This window comes from Penicillium oxalicum, chromosome I (genome assembly GCF_001723175.1).
Source record: "Penicillium oxalicum strain HP7-1 chromosome I, whole genome shotgun sequence".
NCBI lineage: Eukaryota > Fungi > Ascomycota > Eurotiomycetes > Eurotiales > Aspergillaceae > Penicillium > Penicillium oxalicum.
In genome coordinates this window covers 789,320-807,444 of record NC_064650.1, presented here as the reverse complement: position 1 = coordinate 807,444, position 18,125 = coordinate 789,320, and the positions used below count along the sequence as shown (strand labels likewise).

The 18,125-nt window shown below is 53.5% G+C and overlaps 5 protein-coding genes across 5 annotated transcripts; 3 read left to right on the top strand and 2 right to left on the bottom strand.

The window, feature by feature from the left end:
- Positions 1-75: 75 nt before the first annotated feature.
- Positions 76-1,937, top strand: POX_a00273 (uncharacterized protein; the record flags this gene model as incomplete). The annotated part of the gene is made up of 3 exons (XM_050109218.1): positions 76-477; positions 556-1,009; positions 1,072-1,937. The coding sequence occupies 3 exons, from the start codon at positions 76-78 to the stop codon at positions 1,935-1,937; spliced, it is 1,722 nt and encodes a 573-aa protein (XP_049972986.1).
- Positions 1,938-2,549: 612 nt separating this feature from the next.
- Positions 2,550-6,402, bottom strand: POX_a00272 (uncharacterized protein; the record flags this gene model as incomplete). Its single annotated transcript, XM_050109217.1, has 5 exons — positions 2,550-2,770; positions 2,852-2,960; positions 3,035-3,278; positions 3,340-6,228; positions 6,314-6,402. The coding sequence occupies 5 exons, from the start codon at positions 6,400-6,402 to the stop codon at positions 2,550-2,552; spliced, it is 3,552 nt and encodes a 1,183-aa protein (XP_049972985.1).
- Positions 6,403-6,603: 201 nt separating this feature from the next.
- Positions 6,604-6,882, bottom strand: POX_a00271 (uncharacterized protein; the record flags this gene model as incomplete). The annotated part of the gene is made up of 1 exon (XM_050109216.1): positions 6,604-6,882. The coding sequence occupies one exon, from the start codon at positions 6,880-6,882 to the stop codon at positions 6,604-6,606; it is 279 nt and encodes a 92-aa protein (XP_049972984.1).
- Positions 6,883-8,093: 1,211 nt separating this feature from the next.
- Positions 8,094-9,247, top strand: POX_a00270 (uncharacterized protein; the record flags this gene model as incomplete). Its single annotated transcript, XM_050109215.1, has 3 exons — positions 8,094-8,116; positions 8,176-8,381; positions 8,448-9,247. 3 exons carry the CDS (start codon positions 8,094-8,096, stop codon positions 9,245-9,247), a joined length of 1,029 nt encoding a protein of 342 aa, XP_049972983.1.
- Positions 9,248-10,372: 1,125 nt separating this feature from the next.
- On the top strand, positions 10,373-17,551 carry POX_a00269 (uncharacterized protein; the record flags this gene model as incomplete). The annotated part of the gene is made up of 3 exons (XM_050109214.1): positions 10,373-15,231; positions 15,294-16,500; positions 16,544-17,551. 3 exons carry the CDS (start codon positions 10,373-10,375, stop codon positions 17,549-17,551), a joined length of 7,074 nt encoding a protein of 2,357 aa, XP_049972982.1.
- Positions 17,552-18,125: the final 574 nt, after the last annotated feature.

Below are 18,125 nucleotides of genomic sequence, written 5' to 3'. Positions count from 1 at the left end.
CTGCCTCTCCCCTTCGTTTGAACCTCGTCTCTCCATCCCTCAGCGGGCGCTCCTTGCTTCGAATTCCGACTCAAAATGGACTATTCGGCCATCTCCAATGATCCAGAGCACCCGGCAGACGCCTCTCCCTGGGGCTCTCCGCGTGCCGACCGATCAGCCTTCCCCACCTCCGTCAACGGCGACCACCCGGCATCTCCGTCGCCTGCTCAGCGCCAGTCGTCCGAGGCTGCGGCCAGAGATAATGACGATGTAGCTCAAGCAGCAGATCTGTCGGCGCAGTTGCAGAGTCCTCAATTGGGTGATCCGGATTACGATGAACCGTTTGCTGCGCAACGCCATCAGCAACTCCCCGCGCGCTACCAAACAGGGTTACGACCGACCTCTCGCCCACCGGCGCCCGCTTATAAGATCCAAGCCAAGATTACCGGCCTGGAGAGAACAGGGAAGAAGGATCCGGTCCTTCGGTTTGATGTGCATGTGAGTCAATGACCACAGCATCCGGGGGAATCAGATGCGCGGCAACCGATAGCTGACTGCATGTTTGACTTTTGAAAGACCAATATCCCCAAATTCCGTACGACTCAATACCGTGATGTCCGCCGCACGCACTCCGAATTCATTAAGCTCGCCGATCATCTGCTCTCGGCTAACCCAGAAGCATTGGTTCCTGCGGTGCCTCCGCCAGTGACTCCAGCCGGTGCCGGGACCGAGGAAGACGAGATTCGAGTCAAGGCCTCCATGCAGCGCTGGCTGAATACAATCTTGAGCAACGACATCCTGATTCAGGACGACGAGGTCATGCTCTTCGTCGAAAGTGATTTCGGCTACAGCCCTGTGCTGCGTATGAAGCAGCCTGCAACAGGTGTCCGTCGCAAGATGCTAAAGCAGTTTGCGCCTCCCCCCGATGATACTCCCGAACTGCAAGCGGCTCGTCCAATTGTGAAGATGTTTTATTTGGGCGCCATGGACACGAGCCACAAAGTCGACCGCGTGGTCAAGTCTCGGAGGGGTAAGAGATACAGTCGTCAGTTTCCTTGCATATATCCAAAGTGGTAGCTAATGCGACACTAGGTGTTGGGCTTGCCGAGTCTGATTTTGGTGTGAAGCTCGGTCAGATGGCTGTGCAGGAAACTCATCCTGGCCTGGGTACGGCCTATCGAAAGCTTGGCAAAATCATTCAGACTGTGGGTGACTACCACGCGATACAAGCCACTGCCGAAGCGACCACGTTGGGCGAGCCGCTGAGTTATCACTCATCCGATGCATTCATTGTCAAGGAGACCCTGACGAACCGCCACATTTTACTGCGAGAGCTACTTCAAGCACAGCAAACCTCTCGAAGCAGGCGGTCCGCAGCAGACCGACTGAAGGTCAGCTCCTCGGTCCGCTCCGATAAGGTGGACGAGGCGCTCAATGCTCTCGAGGAGGCCGAGAGTCATGAGGATTACCTGACCAAGCGAACCCAGCGCGTGACGACCAATCTGCTGCAGGAGAAACGGAAATGGTTCGATCGGACTACGAACGACCTGCTTTCAAGCCTGCGCGAGTACACTCTGCGCCAAATTGAAGCTGAGCGGCGGACTCTGGCCACACTGGAAAGCGTCCGACCGGACATCCGTAGCATTGATGCTTCCGGTGGTCTGAGCCGCCTCGGTCGCGAAGCCCATCCTGCCGTGCGACGAGCAAACATGTCGTCGAGTCAGGGCCCCAAGGGTGATGCGTGGAGTGGCATCCCTCGACGATCGGATACTCTGGGTCGGAGCATGAGTGGAAGCTTCACTGGCCCGGGTGATGAGGAGGGCGAGGAGGAGACCATGGCCGAATCCACTCATGGTCGAGCACGCGCAACCAGCCAGGTCGGATCTATTGCCGAGGAAGACGAGGATCGACTCGATGCACGCAATGCGGCCAGTCGACTTGCGACCAGCACGTTCTGACCTAGGCGCGACCAGTCAGGTTTAATGTTGAGCTAATTCTGTAAATTTAGCCTGAACACGACTACGTGATTCCCCCTCCATGTTACTGCCGCGCTTGTTTTTCTCCTTCTCTCTCTCTTTTTTTTGTCCGTTAGTCCGCACGTGCTTCTTCACTACTAAACGTTCTGGTTATCGATTGTCAATTGATTCGCCACCACGTCTTCATGAAATAAACATCCCACTTCGAGTCTGTATACAACGAGTCAAATGATCAGACTGTAGAGATCGAGGATTGTAGGCGTGCGCTGCCCCATAGGCCGGGTTGGCAGAGTTCGCACACAATGCATGAATGTACAAAAATCGCTTGTATTCAGCGGCAAAGTCTATCGGTTCGAATGGGAAGGGGCAAAAACAGTCTATACTGAACGCGAAGATAATATCGGTCTAGGATCGTAAACTCATCGCTTCGTTTTCGCATATAGAGAGACACTAAAGGATACTTCCTTGGAAACTAAATTACACATGATGAATGGAACGCTTGACGAAAATGTACCCATGTCTGCCCGAATAAACGCCAGGGGCGACAGGTGGGGTGGTTAGTAGGTGATGCAAAGTTGCAGTGATAATACAGAATCATAAGTTGGGTAGGTTTTGAAGTAACTCCCGGAGTTTCTTGAGCGGTGTTGGTTTAGTCAAGAACTTGTCAACGCCGCTGACTTGCGCTTCTTGTTGCATGTCCGCGGAGAGGACGGCTGTCAGAATGATGATGGCGGTGCGGGGCAGGCCGGCGCTCTTTTCGTACATTCGCATTTCTCGAGTCGCGGTGAGACCGTCCATGATGGGCATGGAAATATCTAAAGATGTTTTTATGAGTGACCTGCATGTCGGTGTGGGACAGGACAAGAGCTGGGCTGTGTGGCGGGGATCGGACATACCCATTACGACTGCGTCGAATCGTTCGCCTTTGAACTTCTCCAATGCTTGTAGCCCATTCACGGCGGACTCGTAGGCCAGCCCTGCGTTGCGAACACAAGTCTCAATGATCTAAAGCGGAGGTGGGCAAATTTGTCAGCATGAAACGCTCCGGGCAGTCAGGAAAGGATGTGAGGTTCTCGAACCTTCAAGTTGACATTGTTATCTTCGACAAGAAGCACCTTCTTCACTGGCTCTTCTTGTTCTTCTTCTATATTGGCCACTGCTTGCTCAGCGTCGGTTTTCTTGCTGCCACTTTCGGACTTTTCGGCGCTGTTCTCTCGAGATGACCTTGGAGAATAACTGCCCGACCGTGTCGTAGATGCCTCGGGAATTCCATCCTGGTCCAGACAATGCTCGAAAACCGTTGCCATGGTCTTAGGGCTCACCCTGCAATAGCTTTGTTAGCACAGACACGGCGGTCGTCATGTTCAATGAGGTTGCCACTCACGGTTGGGACAAGAATAACGCCCGATCTTGATTACGCTCTTTGACCACTCTCCAACTACTGGCCTGAGCACTGAGCACAATCAAAGGGTGAGAGCTCTTTGATTTCACCAGACTCCCCACGTCCGATTCCGCGGAATCGTGAGCCAACGACCGATATTCGTGTTCAGTGACGATCAAGAAGTCCGCATCTTGCTGCTTCAGTTCCTCGGGGCCCAGCACTTTCAAACCAAACCAGTCACTAACCATCCGACTCAAGGTCGTTCGAATTTCTTCAAACACATCAGGGCGAATTCCGAGATCATCCCTGGCCAAGCTCTGCGTGAAGAGGGAGACGGTCATTCCCTCGAGACGTTCACGTAGGTAATCGAATTGTGACGGAGAGGTGGGACCAGGTTTGGGGCCTGGGACGGGCAGGATTACGTCGACATCGGTTCCTTTGCCCACCTCGCTCCTGAATTCAATTTTCCCATTCAAGGACTTGACGATCTGATGCACCAAATGAAGTCCCACGCCCAATCCAGGAGCTTGCGTGTCCTCTTGCAAAAATGGGATGTAGAGATGATGAAGCAGGAAATCCTGGGACATGCCTCGGCCGGAGTCACTAATCGTGAGGCAGATTGCTGGTACTGTCTGCTTGTCATTTGTTGTCATAGTGCACTTCTTCATGAAAAGTCTGATGTACCCAGCTTGGGTGTATTTCAAAGCATTGCCGAACAGATTCATCACCACTCGCCTCCACGCTCCAGCGTAAACGGGATAGCGCCAGCTGTCATGGCGCTCAATGTCCACAATCGTCATGATGCGACGACCGTGGTTTCCCATTGGAGTGAAGTGGGAAGATTGACGATTCCCCTTACTGTTTGGCTCGGTGGCAGAGCTGGATTCCCGATTATAAAATTCGGCTCCGGCAAGTAACCCTTCCACCACCTCTTGCACGAGTATACTGAGATCTTCGTCTTGAACAAGGCCGGGAACGGCGATATTTGAACCAGAACTTCCGGACTGTTTACCATCCTGATTAGGCGACTTGCCCGCCATCATCGTGTTGATCTTGGCGTAATCCAGTAAATGATTGAGGGTGTCTAAGAGTGTACGACCACAGCTGTACACAGTTTCAACCAGACCACGCTGGGTGAACGTGGTCGCCGTCTCCTGGAGCAATTCCACTGTACCAAGAACGCCATGAAGGGGTGATCGAAGTTCGTGCGAGATGGAAGAGATAAAATCACTTTTCGCTCTGTCGGCCGCCTCGATGTCCATTCTCGAGACCTCAGCCATGACACTGTTGCTGAAAGCGGCCATGTAGGTCAAATCCTTGGGTTCTGACAAGACTCGGCCTGGGTCGTTGGACCACACGAGATTCACGGTAAACCAGCGGCTCCGTTGGAAGTCCCAGACTGGGTAGATTGCAATGCATCGGGCCTCCGGTAGAATCTTGTGTAGTTGGCGAATTTCCAGAGTTTCCTCCCGGAGGTTTTTCTCCTTTGGTTGCTCCTCCAAGACTGTCTTGGCGTTTCTGTGATTCTGGGTCACATCATCAGCCAGGCCCTCATAACTTAATGCGACAGAACCATCCTTCTCAATGTGGAAGATCTTTCCTCGGGGATATTTGTCGATCAGGTAGGAGACGAAAGCTCCCGGCAAAGACACGTAATGGCTGGCCTGGTCATTATCTCTGCTCGAATTCTCCGATGTAGAGTAGCCGAGTACTAAACTTTTCGGCCCGTGGAAGTCATCCAAATTCAGTTCGTGGTCCTCAGACTCAAGGTGGGACATAACTGACTCTGGGCCTTCTTGGTTGTCAGACCCAATCATCTGGCGTCGAGCATACACTGTAGCGTCTATAAACATAGCCCCCTCCACATCCAGCGCCTGATTCATGAGACACGAGGCTCGGTTGAGGACTGATTGCACATTTGATGGCGCTAGCGATTTCTGCAAATGACTGGTCGTCGGAGACAAGGACGGCCGTTGCGCATTCTCGGCCTTGGAGTTGTCGTTGGGGTCTTGCTCTTGCACCTGCTCGTCCACTTTGAACTTGTGGACTGGCGAGCGACTTCTCGTCGACTCCCCCTTCTCGAACTCCCGATCCGTTGCACTGTCTTCGGGTGTGTCGGAACTGCGTCCTCTTCCATCGTGGTTGGTGTCGTTCTCCTCGGGGGTTCCCTTTTGCTTGGACAGCTTGAACTGCTCCAATTTCGCGTTGAGTTGATTGAGGCTGGACTCTGTGCCATAGCGACTATCAATGCCCTCTGAAAGATCAGACTTTCCTTGAACGAACAATCCGAGCGCGCGAACCATCTTTTCCTCGCGATACTCCTCCCGCATGGCCCGCTGTGAGAGCAAATGATCCATGACCGTCAGACTGAGCTCCTGCAGAAAATGGTGCTGTTCGTCCGTCAGGGAGTCGCGCGGCTTATCGTCCAGGACTGCGATACTACCGATAACATATTCGTCGAGAGATTTGATCGGAACGGAGACATAGAATCGGTGATGCGGAGGACCTGTGACCGAGTTGTGCGATTGGAAACGGGGGTCGGCCTTGAGGTCGGACACCAGGAACATGTCCTTTTTCTCATTCACAAATGTGCTCATCGCCTGGTCGCACATGGGGATATGATCTCGCGGGAGTCGCTGGACTCCTCGCCAGAGGCATTTCGCATCCTGACCACTTTTCGCGCTCCGTAAACCCAGATGCGGCGTCGCCTCCGCGACCACATGCTGTGTTGTCCGATCGAAGAGGGAGATGAGGGCTCGACTGGCTTCCAGTCGCAAACTTGCCAGTTGGGCAAAGACGGTCAGAACGTTGTCCCGAGAGACATTGGGATGGTGTCCAACGGATTGCTGCGCGAATTTCTCGGATTCGGAAAAGCCCCAATATGGCAGATATCTACAACCCACGTCCTGGTTAGATCACTGAACGGCATCTTCCACTCCTTTCCGCCAAGGTCCCAATCACGCGATTCATAGCATACAGGTGCATTTCTCGCTCGCGTGCGGCATCTTGATTGTAGGCAAATCGGCGGGGAACGCCGCCCTCGCCGCTTTTAGCTCCCGGTGTCATGAGGATGGGCGCGATGACTTTTTGCCGGGGGGTTGGTCTTTTTTTCCTTCTTCTTTTGGAAGAGAATTGTATGGGTCGGAAAGAGTCTATTGCATTGATAAAAGAATATGGGTTCTTCACGAACGCGCGACTGTGAGAGAGTGAGGGAAGCTTGGAAGGAGAAGTGATCTCTGGTCTTCCTCGGATGTCCGATGGTTTAATCTACGCAGTGGTGCCAACCGAAGTAGCTGTGGTCTTAATGAAGGAGCAACTCGAGATGGTGGCGTCATAGGCGTCTACGCCATGTGCCTCCCAGTTTGTCCAAGAAAAGAGACCCGCAACGCGACAGCGACAAGTGATCGCTCTCGGCGGTAAAGAGCGATTGCCTGGGCCTTGCAAGCCGCCAACCGGTTTTGGGGCTTGTGATGACCGCCGACAATTCACTGATACGATACACTCGTAATGACCCGTTCCACGCTCCACAGGGTCGGACCGGAACATCTTTAATCAGTTGACAACCTGACACCAAAGTCTCGACCTCGAGATCGAAGATCAACTGACGTCATGCGGGGGGATCTTTCCCCCGTCAAAATCGAGATGCCTTTTCATTGCGCCAAGCTCTGACTAGTAGTCATTTTGAAGTAGAAAAATGGAAAGGGATAGTCGAGAGACAAACCACGAGCCGTAAACTTTACCCCCAGGGTCGAATGTACAAGCCCAACCTCCCGGATGTCAGTCAGTAAGATGGAGTATGAAGGTGTCATGCATTTAGGCATGAGTACATCAGCTTAAGACTCCGGGACTTGTAGACGACTCGCTCTCGAGGAAGATCACATGTTGTTTATCATCTTTCTGCATAGGAATGCTTACAGGCCTTGAGCCCCTACCCTCGATAGGTTGCCCATGTGTCAGGCATCGGGCACAAGTCGGACGAACAATCTGCAACGAAATCAAAAGTGGTCACTGCTTCAACGTCACTTGCACTAGCAAGAATGAAAACGAAGCAGAACTCCCTTCAAAGAGTCATCGTCCGCCTATTTGGTTGATTTTGACGGTGAAAACCGCCTCATTACCCCTTGAAGCAGAAGGGAATCGGTAGTATCAACGGAGGTTGATATGCTCGGCGAGGCTACAGGAAGTCAGGGTACACGGTGAGATCTGTTCATGGGGGTACCTGGCGCGCGTCATGCCAGGCTGTCGTACGGCCCCAACCGGGAACAGCCGCTGAAGGCCGCTTTGGTGCCTTGGAATCATGGCATCTCAACACATGGCTCTTTCGGCATTCAGTGCAGCCCAAGTACGACAGGTCACCAAGCATATGACAATGGGCAGTCTTGAATGAAATGAAGTTGAAAAAGCCATAACTGAAGATCTCTTGGGCTTGAGGACGTTGCAAATGACACCAGATGCGATGGTCGATGTCTATGCCCCCCTTGCGAGGGCCAGTCCCGATCGACGGGAGTATCCACTATGTACTTGCAGATGGTCCATCGTGGTGTTCGACTGTCCAATGGCACTGGTCGACGCCTGCACCATGATTTCAAAGCACAGGCACAACCTAAACCAAACATAATTCAAAGATCGTGCAGAATTCCTTTGCACCACTTTAGTGCCACATTCTTCATTTACGCAGATTGACGAGCTTTTGGGTCGTTTCTCGAGTCGCCTTTGCTAGAGTATTGCGAAGATCCTAAGCATCCGTCCTTCAAATCATGTCCCCCGTCAAGGTCTTCCTGTAAGTGGCTGCTACATTCGAATTTTTTGAATCTTGTGTCTAACACAGAGGCGGTGCAGCACTGGTGCTACCGGTTATATCGGTGGAGAAGTCTTACACACGATCGTCAAGGCCCATCCAGATTGGGAAATCACCGCTTTAGTCCGCACTCAAGAGAAGGCGGATCTAGTGTCGAGCAAATACCCAAACATTCGCATCATTCAGGGAGATTTGGACTCGGTTGAGCTCATTGAAGACCAGGCCAAGAACGCCAATATTGTGTTCAGTGAGTCTTGCAGTCATGATCAGGTGTCTTGGATCACTTCTCACGGGTTTGCTTGATTCGTACCAGACTGTGCCAACTGCGACCATGTCGCGTCGGCCGAGGCCATCGCTCGGGGTGCCCGACATCACACTGCCGACCAGCCATTGTGGCTGATCCATACCTCGGGCACAGGTATTCTAACCATTGAGGACAAACGTGCAGGCACGATGGGAATTGAACGACCCAAAAAATACGACGACTGGGAGGGAATCAGCGAGATGATCAACTTCCCTGATGATGGTATTCACCGAGATGTCGACAAGATTGTCATCAACATGGGGAGGGAGAGCCCAGCCAGTGTGCGCACGGCAATTATTTGCCCTCCCACCATCTCGGGACCTGGCCGGGGCCCAGTGAAAACTAAGAGTAGCCAGGCGTACCGACTCAGCGCCATCGTCCTGACTCGTGGCTCAGGATTCCTTATTGGCAAGGGCGAGAACATCTGGCACGAAGTTCACGTCCAAGACTTGAGCAACCTCTTCCTTACTCTCGGAGATGCCGCCAGTCAGGGCGGTGGCAAAGCAACGTGGAACGACGAGGGCTATTATTTCGCCGAGGACGGATCTTTTATCTGGGGTGATATTCAGCGCGAAATTGCAAAGCAAGCCCACGTGCAGGGATTCATTGATTCTCCCGATGCGAAAGAGTTGGATATCGAGGCGGTGAACAAGATCTCTCCAACCGCCCACTACGCCTGGGGCTCGAATTCACGCGGACGCGCGATTCGCGCTCGCAAGCTTCTAGGATGGGAGCCCAAAATGCCAAAGCTGATCGACATGATTCCTGAGATCGTCGCTCTGGAGGCCAGGGATTTGGGCCTGCGTTGATATCTTAGATTATCGAAAGACACAAATTTGACCGCAACCGCTGCCCTGCAGATCGATTCAACTGAGTAGCGGCCCTTTCCACTTTCCCCAACTTTGGGGGCTTGTTTGACTTAATCGCCGAAGATTTACTACGTCTACCTATGAATGTTCCGGCATCTCCCGACATAAAGAAGCCTTCGGCCACTCGCTGCAATCATAGGTAGTCGGGTAAAACAGCTTTGCAGACAGAATCGTCCAGTAGATTTTTGTATGAAAGTTGCAGAAGTGCTGAGATATATTTTTTCGGAATCATGGCCGAGCCATGGATTATCAATGTTGGATTTAAACCATCCCAATTTGATTCTTGACCGCCATTAGTGGATTGTAGACGCGAATACATAAAGCTGTAGCTGCAGTGGCGATTGAACAGATCTGACAGCCCTGGCACTCGTTTTGACACCTCGGACCTCCAGCACCCCCTGGGTGTAAAGGTACTTGGAAATATCATGCACACCTCAACTAACCTGGAGGTACCAGAGCGGGCCTGGGCGGGCACCTCTTACTAACCGATAGAGAAGAAGTTGTAGGTTGACTCCTTAGAGGCAAAATTGATCAGAGAGTCTGTTGAATCTATGCAACAACGACTCAGTGAGTTCATGGTCTAAGAGTGGAAATTTAATTGAATGGAGTATGTGGACTCGCACCTGGAGGTGGGTGTTTGGAGTCAACTGCTTGCTGGAAGGCTCGCGGCTCAAGTAGACAGTATCGACTGGAAGAACCACATGATCGATGCAGCACAAACAAACGCCAAGACACAGCGGGAGGCCCCACGCGCCTCAGGCAACAAAAGTCCCCCATCTTTGCTCCGATTCGTGAGCAAGCTTCCTGCTATGACCATCATTCACTTTTGTTGCACTTTTCACGTCCTGGTTACTCCTCCCAACCTTCTTCTGACTTACTTTACTAGTCACCGGTACGCTCCAATAAAGCATCACACCATATTCAAAAACCTACCGACCAGTATCAATCGCTGACAGTCACTTCTCTGATCCTTCAGTCCTAAACCCGTCTTATGAGCCAACACATTTCCCAGCCGCTGAGACCAAACTGATTTCTCATTGCGTTTAAACCGACCTTCCGTTCGCCATGGCCCCCGGGCAGGGTGGCAAGAGGAAGCGCGTTGATCGCACGTGGTCGAGTGAATCAGCGAACAACCAAGGCCCGCGACCCTCACCTCATCGCCCTGGAACTCTCAACATGGCACAGCATCCGGGTCCAGGTGGCCATCAAGCCAGCCCTCAGCGGGATCAAAATGATGTGCACAATAGGTCGCATCGGTCATCAGGTCATCAGGCCGGTGGGCGTGGCAACTCTCGCCGAGGCTCATTTGAAGGCTCGAATTTTTCGAATTCGCAGAGCCGCGAACAACCCAACGCGATGTCTCCCCCCCGGGTCCCGTCCAGAGAAGGCGCGCACCAGCCATCTCCATCCCCAGTCTCCGTGAATGCTGCACCACCTACGCCTGTCCCGCAATCGCAATCTCCCGCAGCAGCGCGAACAAGCCTCGAAACTAAGACAATGCAACCCCCAGTCACCCCTCACCCATACGAGTACGAGTTTGTGACACAAAATGCTATCCAAAAATGGCTACCATCCGGAAAGGCGGCGGTGATCAGCCAAGGCACGACGGCTCGATTGGAGCAGAACCTCGGTTGTTTGGCTTCAATCTTTCAGGAGCTAATCCGATCCGCGTTGGACGGCCGATTGCCGCCTTCCGAGGCTGGTAATGTTGTGAAAGAAATCATCGGAAATGGAACTGGCTCAGGAACCGGCGCTGCGACAGGTGAATCGCGGCCAACACGGGCAGAAGATTTCGACTCCCCCTCCCTATTCCTCGATACGCTTTCAATCCTAACCGATGCCGACACATCCCATCCCGCCCTCAGACCCCTCGTGTTCGCAACGGAAATTTCCCCCGAAGTTATGCGCCTCCAGCTGGACACTCCTCTTCTGCAGTCCCTGGGATTGGTCCGCGACACTTTCGCGCGAATGGGCATTCGGAAACAAACCAACCTACTCTACCGACAGTCAAATTACAACCTTCTTAGAGAAGAATCGGAGGGCTATTCGAAGCTCTTGACTGAGCTCTTCACGACGAGCAGCAACGAACCTCCCTCGAGTGAGGTCGTTGAGGACACGTTCGAGAGGGTGAAGGCCATGATTGGCGCGTTCGACATGGACGTCGGACGAGTATTGGATGTGACTTTAGACGTTTTTGCTGCAGTTTTGGTGAAGCAGTATCGCTTCTTTGTCAAATTACTACGAGCCAGCTCCTGGTGGCCGCAAGAGGACACCATGCAAAGTTTGAGCGGTCTTTCTCGAGCTTCGGGGCTACCGAGGTGGGCACTTCCCGGGTCAACTGGCTGGAACACAACGGAAGAGGAACGTGCGAGCATCTTACAAGCGAACGAGCAACGCGATCAACTCTTCTGGGCGCGAGTGCGCGAAGTTGGTATTCGGGCGTTCTTTGAGATCGGCCGGCAGCCGCTCTCGGATGAGGAGAGGAAAAAAGCCCTTCCGGAGACAAACTACTTATCTGACGAGCAAGAAGCTACCCGGGCCTGGATCGAGGAGACTGGAACTCTGCCACCGCAAGGTAATCGTGTAGCAGCCCAGCTGCTTGGTTTCAAGCTTCGATTCTATTCGTCGTCCGCCCGATCGAAATCTGACAACCTTCCCGACAACCTCATCTATCTGGCAGCGCTGCTCATCAAAGTCGGCTTCATTTCCCTTCGAGACCTGTACGCGCATCTTTGGAGGCCTGACGAGTTGATGGACAGTCTCAAGGAGGAAAAGCTGCAAGAGAAGGCCGAGCGAGAAAAAGCCGCGCGACCTGGTGGCGGTGTGAACGCGTTGATGCTTGCCGGTGCTCTGTCTGACGATACGCTTCCTCCGCCTCCTCGACTTCGTGATGCTGAATCCAGAGTAGCAACCCCAGGTCGCGAGCAGGATGCTGGAAAACAAGCAGCCACAAACCCCGAGGATGCTTTGCCCGATCCTTCCGACCAGAAGGTGCTGCTCTTGAAGAGTCTTCTCGCAATCGGCGCAATTCCAGAGTCATTGTTTGTCATGAGCCGGTTTCCGTGGTTGATGGACGGTTATCCTGAATTGCCAGATTTCATTCACCGCATTCTCCATCACTCTTTGAGCAAAGTGTATACGCCGCTTCAGCCCCTATCCGACGTTGACGATATTCCTGGCAACCAGCATTTGCTGAGTTCTGATCAAGCTGGGGTACCCAGAGGTCAGATCCGCTTGGCGGATGCACCGCCCCGTCGCGTGCTTCGTTGGGCCCAACTTGACACAGAAGATACAAACGAGGGCATTGCTTATCGTTTCTACTGGGACGATTGGGCAGACAATATCCCTGTTTGCCAGTCTGTCGACGACGTCTTTGCTCTGTGCTCATCTTTCTTGAACCTCTCGGGGCACAAGATCGGTCAAGACGCAAGTCTTCTTACAAAGCTCGCGCGTATTGGTGCGGACAGTCTTGCCAAGGACGGCTCCGAGCCAAATAAAACTCGTTGGCGAGATCTCTGCAAGCGACTACTTTTGCCTGCAATCAGTTTGACCAAGGCTAACCCTGGTGTCGTGAACGAGGTGTTTAATCTCATTAGCATGTTCCCTCGCGAGGTGCGGTACAACATGTATGCTGAGTGGTACTTTGGACAGACCTCGAGGCTGCCTGACATTCAGTCTGCATTCAAACAAGCAACAGCGGAGACCAAGGATGTTCTGAAGCGCCTCAGCAAGACCAACACTCGGCCCATGGCCCGCGCTCTGGCTAAGATTGCCTATGCTAATCCTGGTATTGTCATCAATGTTGCCATCGGCCAGATCGAGTCGTATGAGAACCTCATCGAGGTAGTCGTCGAATGTGCTCGCTACTTCACAAACCTTGGCTACGATATTCTTACCTGGTCGCTGATCAACTCCCTGGGCCAAAAAGGCAGAAGCCGGGTGCAAGAGGGCGGTCTTCTCACAAGCCGATGGCTGAATGCATTGTCCACTTTTGCCGGTCGAACATTTAAACGCTACTCCGTGATGGATCCAGCACCTTTGCTCCAATATGTTGTGGAACAGTTGCGCCGCAATAACTCAACCGATCTCATTGTACTCGAGCAATTGATTAGTTCGATGGCTGGCATCATTACAGACACAAACTTCAATGACGCTCAGATCCAGGCCATGGCAGGTGGTGAAGTCCTTCAGGCGCAGACAATTCTTCAACTCCTGGACAAGCGCCACGAATCGAAAACTACCTCGAAGCGCCTCCTGAAATCTTTGACCCACACCAGGCTCGCTGGGCAGTTGCTGGTTGCGATTGCCCAAGAACGAATGACTTGCATCTTCAATGAGTCGTCCTCAGAGCTCAAACTTCTGGGAAACATCTTTGATGAAATTCATCGGATTTTGACTCAGTATCTCGATCTTCTGCGGAGCAACTTGTCTATCGAAGAGTTTGACTCATTTGTCCCTGATTTTGCTTCTTTGGTCAAGGAATTCGGTATTCAGCCTGAGATCGCTTTCTGGATTCGTCGCCCCAGTGTTTCTCGAAAGATAACCGAGAGCGAGCTCATCTTGCCAAAGGGTGACGGGTCTTCCTCGACAAACATGGACACCGAAGCTCAGAAGTCTCAGTCAAATGAGGACAACAAGATGGACCTTGACGAGACGGAGGCACTCGCGAAGAGCAATGAGAACGCAGACCTTGGGGCCATGGACATTGACAAACCAGAACAGCCCACTTCGGCGTCATCGAACGAAGCTGCCATCACGCCTCTGGTAACCAATCCGGTCATGCAAGATCTGATCGAGACTGTCAAATCCTCACTTCCGGCCGAAATCTGGGAGAGAGTTGGTGCTCACTTTTATGCGACTTTCTGGCAGCTCTGTCTCTACGATGTGCACGTTCCCGAAAAGTCCTACGACGAAGAGCGTCGCCGCTTGCAGCGACGCGTCACTGCACTTAACAATGATCGATCAGATCTGAGCATGGCCGGTATGCAGCGAAAAGACCAGACGAGACGAAGCCTAAATCAACTCCAAGACCAGCTACTTTCCGAACTCAAGGCACATACCCAGGCATATGCCCAGACTCGGGGGCGACTGCAAAAGGAAAAGGAGCGTTGGTTCTCCCATATGCGATTGAAGTACGATCCGCTCAATGTTGCCCTTTTGGAGCAGTGTTTCATTCCCCGCCTGCTCCTATCTCCGGTCGATGCCTTCTTCTCCTTCAAGATGCTCAAGTTTCTTCACCATTCTGGCACGCCGAATTTCCGCACCATGGGTCTTCTCGATCAACTTTTCCGGGAGCACAGACTTGTTGCTCTCATTTTTCTTTGCACCTCCAAGGAGGCGGACAACCTTGGTCATTTCCTTGGCAAGGTGTTGGGCGATTTGAGCGAGTGGCATGCTAACCAGGCAGTCTACGAGAAGGAGGCCTTTGGTTCCAAGAGAGACTTGCCAGGATTTGCAAAGAAGCTCGATACTGATGGAGTACCTGTTGTCTTCCTCGACTACGAAGATTTCCGACGTCTTCTTTACAAATGGCATCGGCTCGTCAACAATGCACTGCAAACCTGCCTTAAAGGGGGAGAGTACATGCATATCCGGAATGCCATCAGTATTCTCAAGGCTATCGTCCCGTCTTTCCCCGCGGTCAACTGGATGGGCACACAGCTGTTGGAAACGGTCAATCAACTCAGCAAGAATGACGAACGAGACGATGTCAAGATTCCCGCCGCCTCTCTGATCGGTGATTTCAACCGACGATCCAAGAAATGGATGCTCCCTCAGCAGTTCTACCTCAACAATAGCAACGTTCCCGATGCGCATGAGAAAGCTCACTCGCAGCCGCCAAAGACCGATGTATCTCGACCGCAGTCCGCCACTCCTACGCCACTAAACGCGTCCGCGCCGGAATTCAAGCCGGTTTTGCAAGAGTGAGTCTACGTCAATTTCTTGATTCGACCTGAGTGTCTTGCTAATGATAATTTACTTTCAGTTCTGTCGAGGCTTCAAAACACGATGCCGTGGGTAAAATTGAGTTCGAGGACGGGGAAATCGAAGACGCGAGAATGACCGATGCAGCGTCGTCAAAGGGGGCGGAAGAACCGTATCCCACTCGGCCCTCCTCGAAGCCAGCGGAAGGGTCCTTTGAAGCAGAGAACGTAGAGAGCGGCGCAGAGATCGACCGCCTGCAAGCCCCTTCGAACGAGCCGCGCGGAGAAAGGGCTTCGTCGCGCACGAGACCTAGCCTGAAGGGTTCTGAATTAGGACGCCAGCCTGACATTCCAAAGCGGCCTGATGTCGAACGAGCCTTACCTATCAACCCTCGCCAACAGGCCCGTCTTCCTCGTCATACCGCAACCGATACTCGACTACCACCTCGCCCAGACCTCATGGATGAGCGACGCGACCGGCACCAGCAGGATTTCAACCCACGTACTCGCCACGCTGGTCTGGAACATCCCCGCTTCGATCCTACTGGGACTGACGTTCGAGGCCATGGTCGGATGGGCGACCGGGATCGCGAATTCCCGATGAGACCGCCTCCTATGGACGAGCCAATGCGTGGCCCTCCGTACCGGGACGGAGGTCGCCCACCGCGAGATGCAGACTGGCCTGGCGATCGTCCTCCACGCTTACGGCGCGAATCATTCCACAGTCGCGAGGGAGGGCCTCGTGGCGATCTTTTGCCTGAGTTCCCAGACCGCCCCGCCGCCGAGGGTCCTCGTCGTGGTGATCAACCTGCCCGAACGGAGAAGGACGATCGTCGCTCCTTTCCACAGCGAGGTCCCACGCCCCCGCGTGTGGACTTGCCTAGCCGTCCAGAACGGTTTCCTGAAGACCGTAGATCAGCAAGTTTCCCACAACCGGGTCTGCCAGCTGGTGAAATTCCGCGGGGTCCTCGTGCGACCCACGATCAGGTGGGCCCGGATATGAGCCATGGTCGTTTGCGACAGCCTGACCAGCCGATGGATATCCCGTCTGGTCCTCGACAGAGAAACCGCGGACGAAACGTGTCCGCCCAGCAACCTGGGACAAGCCAAGGCAGCGGCAATGTCAAAGCTCCCACCCCCGAGCGGCAGGTCCCAACGGGTCCTGGCCGTGGTGGTCGTGGGCCACCCGAGCAGCCTCCTAGTACCCCAGTGGCCTCTGGAGAGCGTCTCGATGTCACGGGCATTCATCCGGATCGACTGAACAACATTGTCGAATCAACGCAACCAGGGCTCGCCAGTATTGACACCTCAGTCAGGCCCCCGTGGTGGCCCTGGTCAGCAGCAGCAAGGACCGCGCGGACCTGGTGGAGACCGAGGACGTGGAGACAAACGCTTCGCTGCCCTCAACAACATGCTGCAGCAGACCAACAGTCCCACTGAACGCACCAATGTTACCAACAATAACATGACGCCACCGGTTCGAGGACGAGGCTCAAACCGCCAACCACCTTCCTCAAACAATGAGTCTCCCCGGCCACCCACTGGTCCCATCGCCGGTGACGACGATGGACAACCTCGCAATCGACCGGACAGCCGAGGCGATCTGATGGATGACAGTGCTGCACCCGATAATCGTCGAACTGGCCGAGGTGGTGATCGGGATAAGAATCGCGACCAAAACCGGGATCGCGGACGTCGCGGCGGTCTTGGTGGTGGCAATATGGATGACGAATCAGGCAATGCTCGTCGTGATCGCGGGCGTGACTCTGATCGTGAACGCAATCGTCGGAGTGATATCGGCGCGAATGTTCCGGGTCGTGACGACAAGGACCGCGAGCGCGAAAGATACAACGAACCTCGCGAAAATCAACGACGAAACCAGGGCACGCGGGAGGAGATGCGCCGACGAGATCGGCGCGATCGCGACGATGCACCCCCCGACCAAGGTGGTCCTGTTCCCCCTAGTGGTAACCCCCATGATGGTGAAGGACGTCTCCGTCCACCCTCTTCAATGGGGGGACCTCCCCCTCCCCCTCCCCCACCACCGCCTCCTCCCCCTCCCGGGTCCGGAGAAGAGGCCAATGCCCGTCGCTGGGGCCCTGGAGGAGAGCGAGGTAACCGTCCGGAAAACAGGGATCGCGAGCGCGAGCGTCGAGACCGTGGACGAGACCGCGACGGTCATCACCGTGAGAGTGGCGGTGGTTCCACGCATCGCAAGCGTGGACGACCTAATAACCCCGAGGACAACGCTGGGGGTGACATGAATGGCCGTGGGCCGAGAATGGGTGGTGACAACAAACGCCCTCGTCGTGGACAGTAGTAGTCGAATGCGGTTGGGCCGCGTGTGAACCGCAACAGCCATCGTCAAAAAATTTTCCCCTTTTCTGGCTTTTTTTTTCTAGCCCCCTTTTGCGAATATATTCTCCTTTCGCATGCTCTTTGAATGAAGATTCCCATTGTTCTTTTCTTTTTTCTTCACCTCCCCCTTCCACTCTACATGTTGCCATTACTCTCTCATCCCGCTCGTTCTCCTTTCTCTTTTCTTCTTATGTCTTACTGGAATGCTCGTTGCATCGGGGCCGGTGTTTGGGTAGAATGTGCTCTCGTTGCGTGTGTGTATCAAACAATTTTGAAATGATCATCTTCACGGTCCTTGAGGACGACAATATGGTTCGCTTTCTTGGAATTGAAAGGACCCGCAGTTTCATACCCGATTAATCAAAATTGATGTCCTGGACTCGGCTTCCTCTAATACTTGAACCATTCAGTTTCCAATCCGCGGAGCGTCTGCGTGTAGACCCAAGCTATCCTCACATCACCCGTAGGGCTAGAAGCTCGAATGATGCATCCCAACCCCCTGGCAGACCACCTCACAGAATACGTACTAGTGGAAC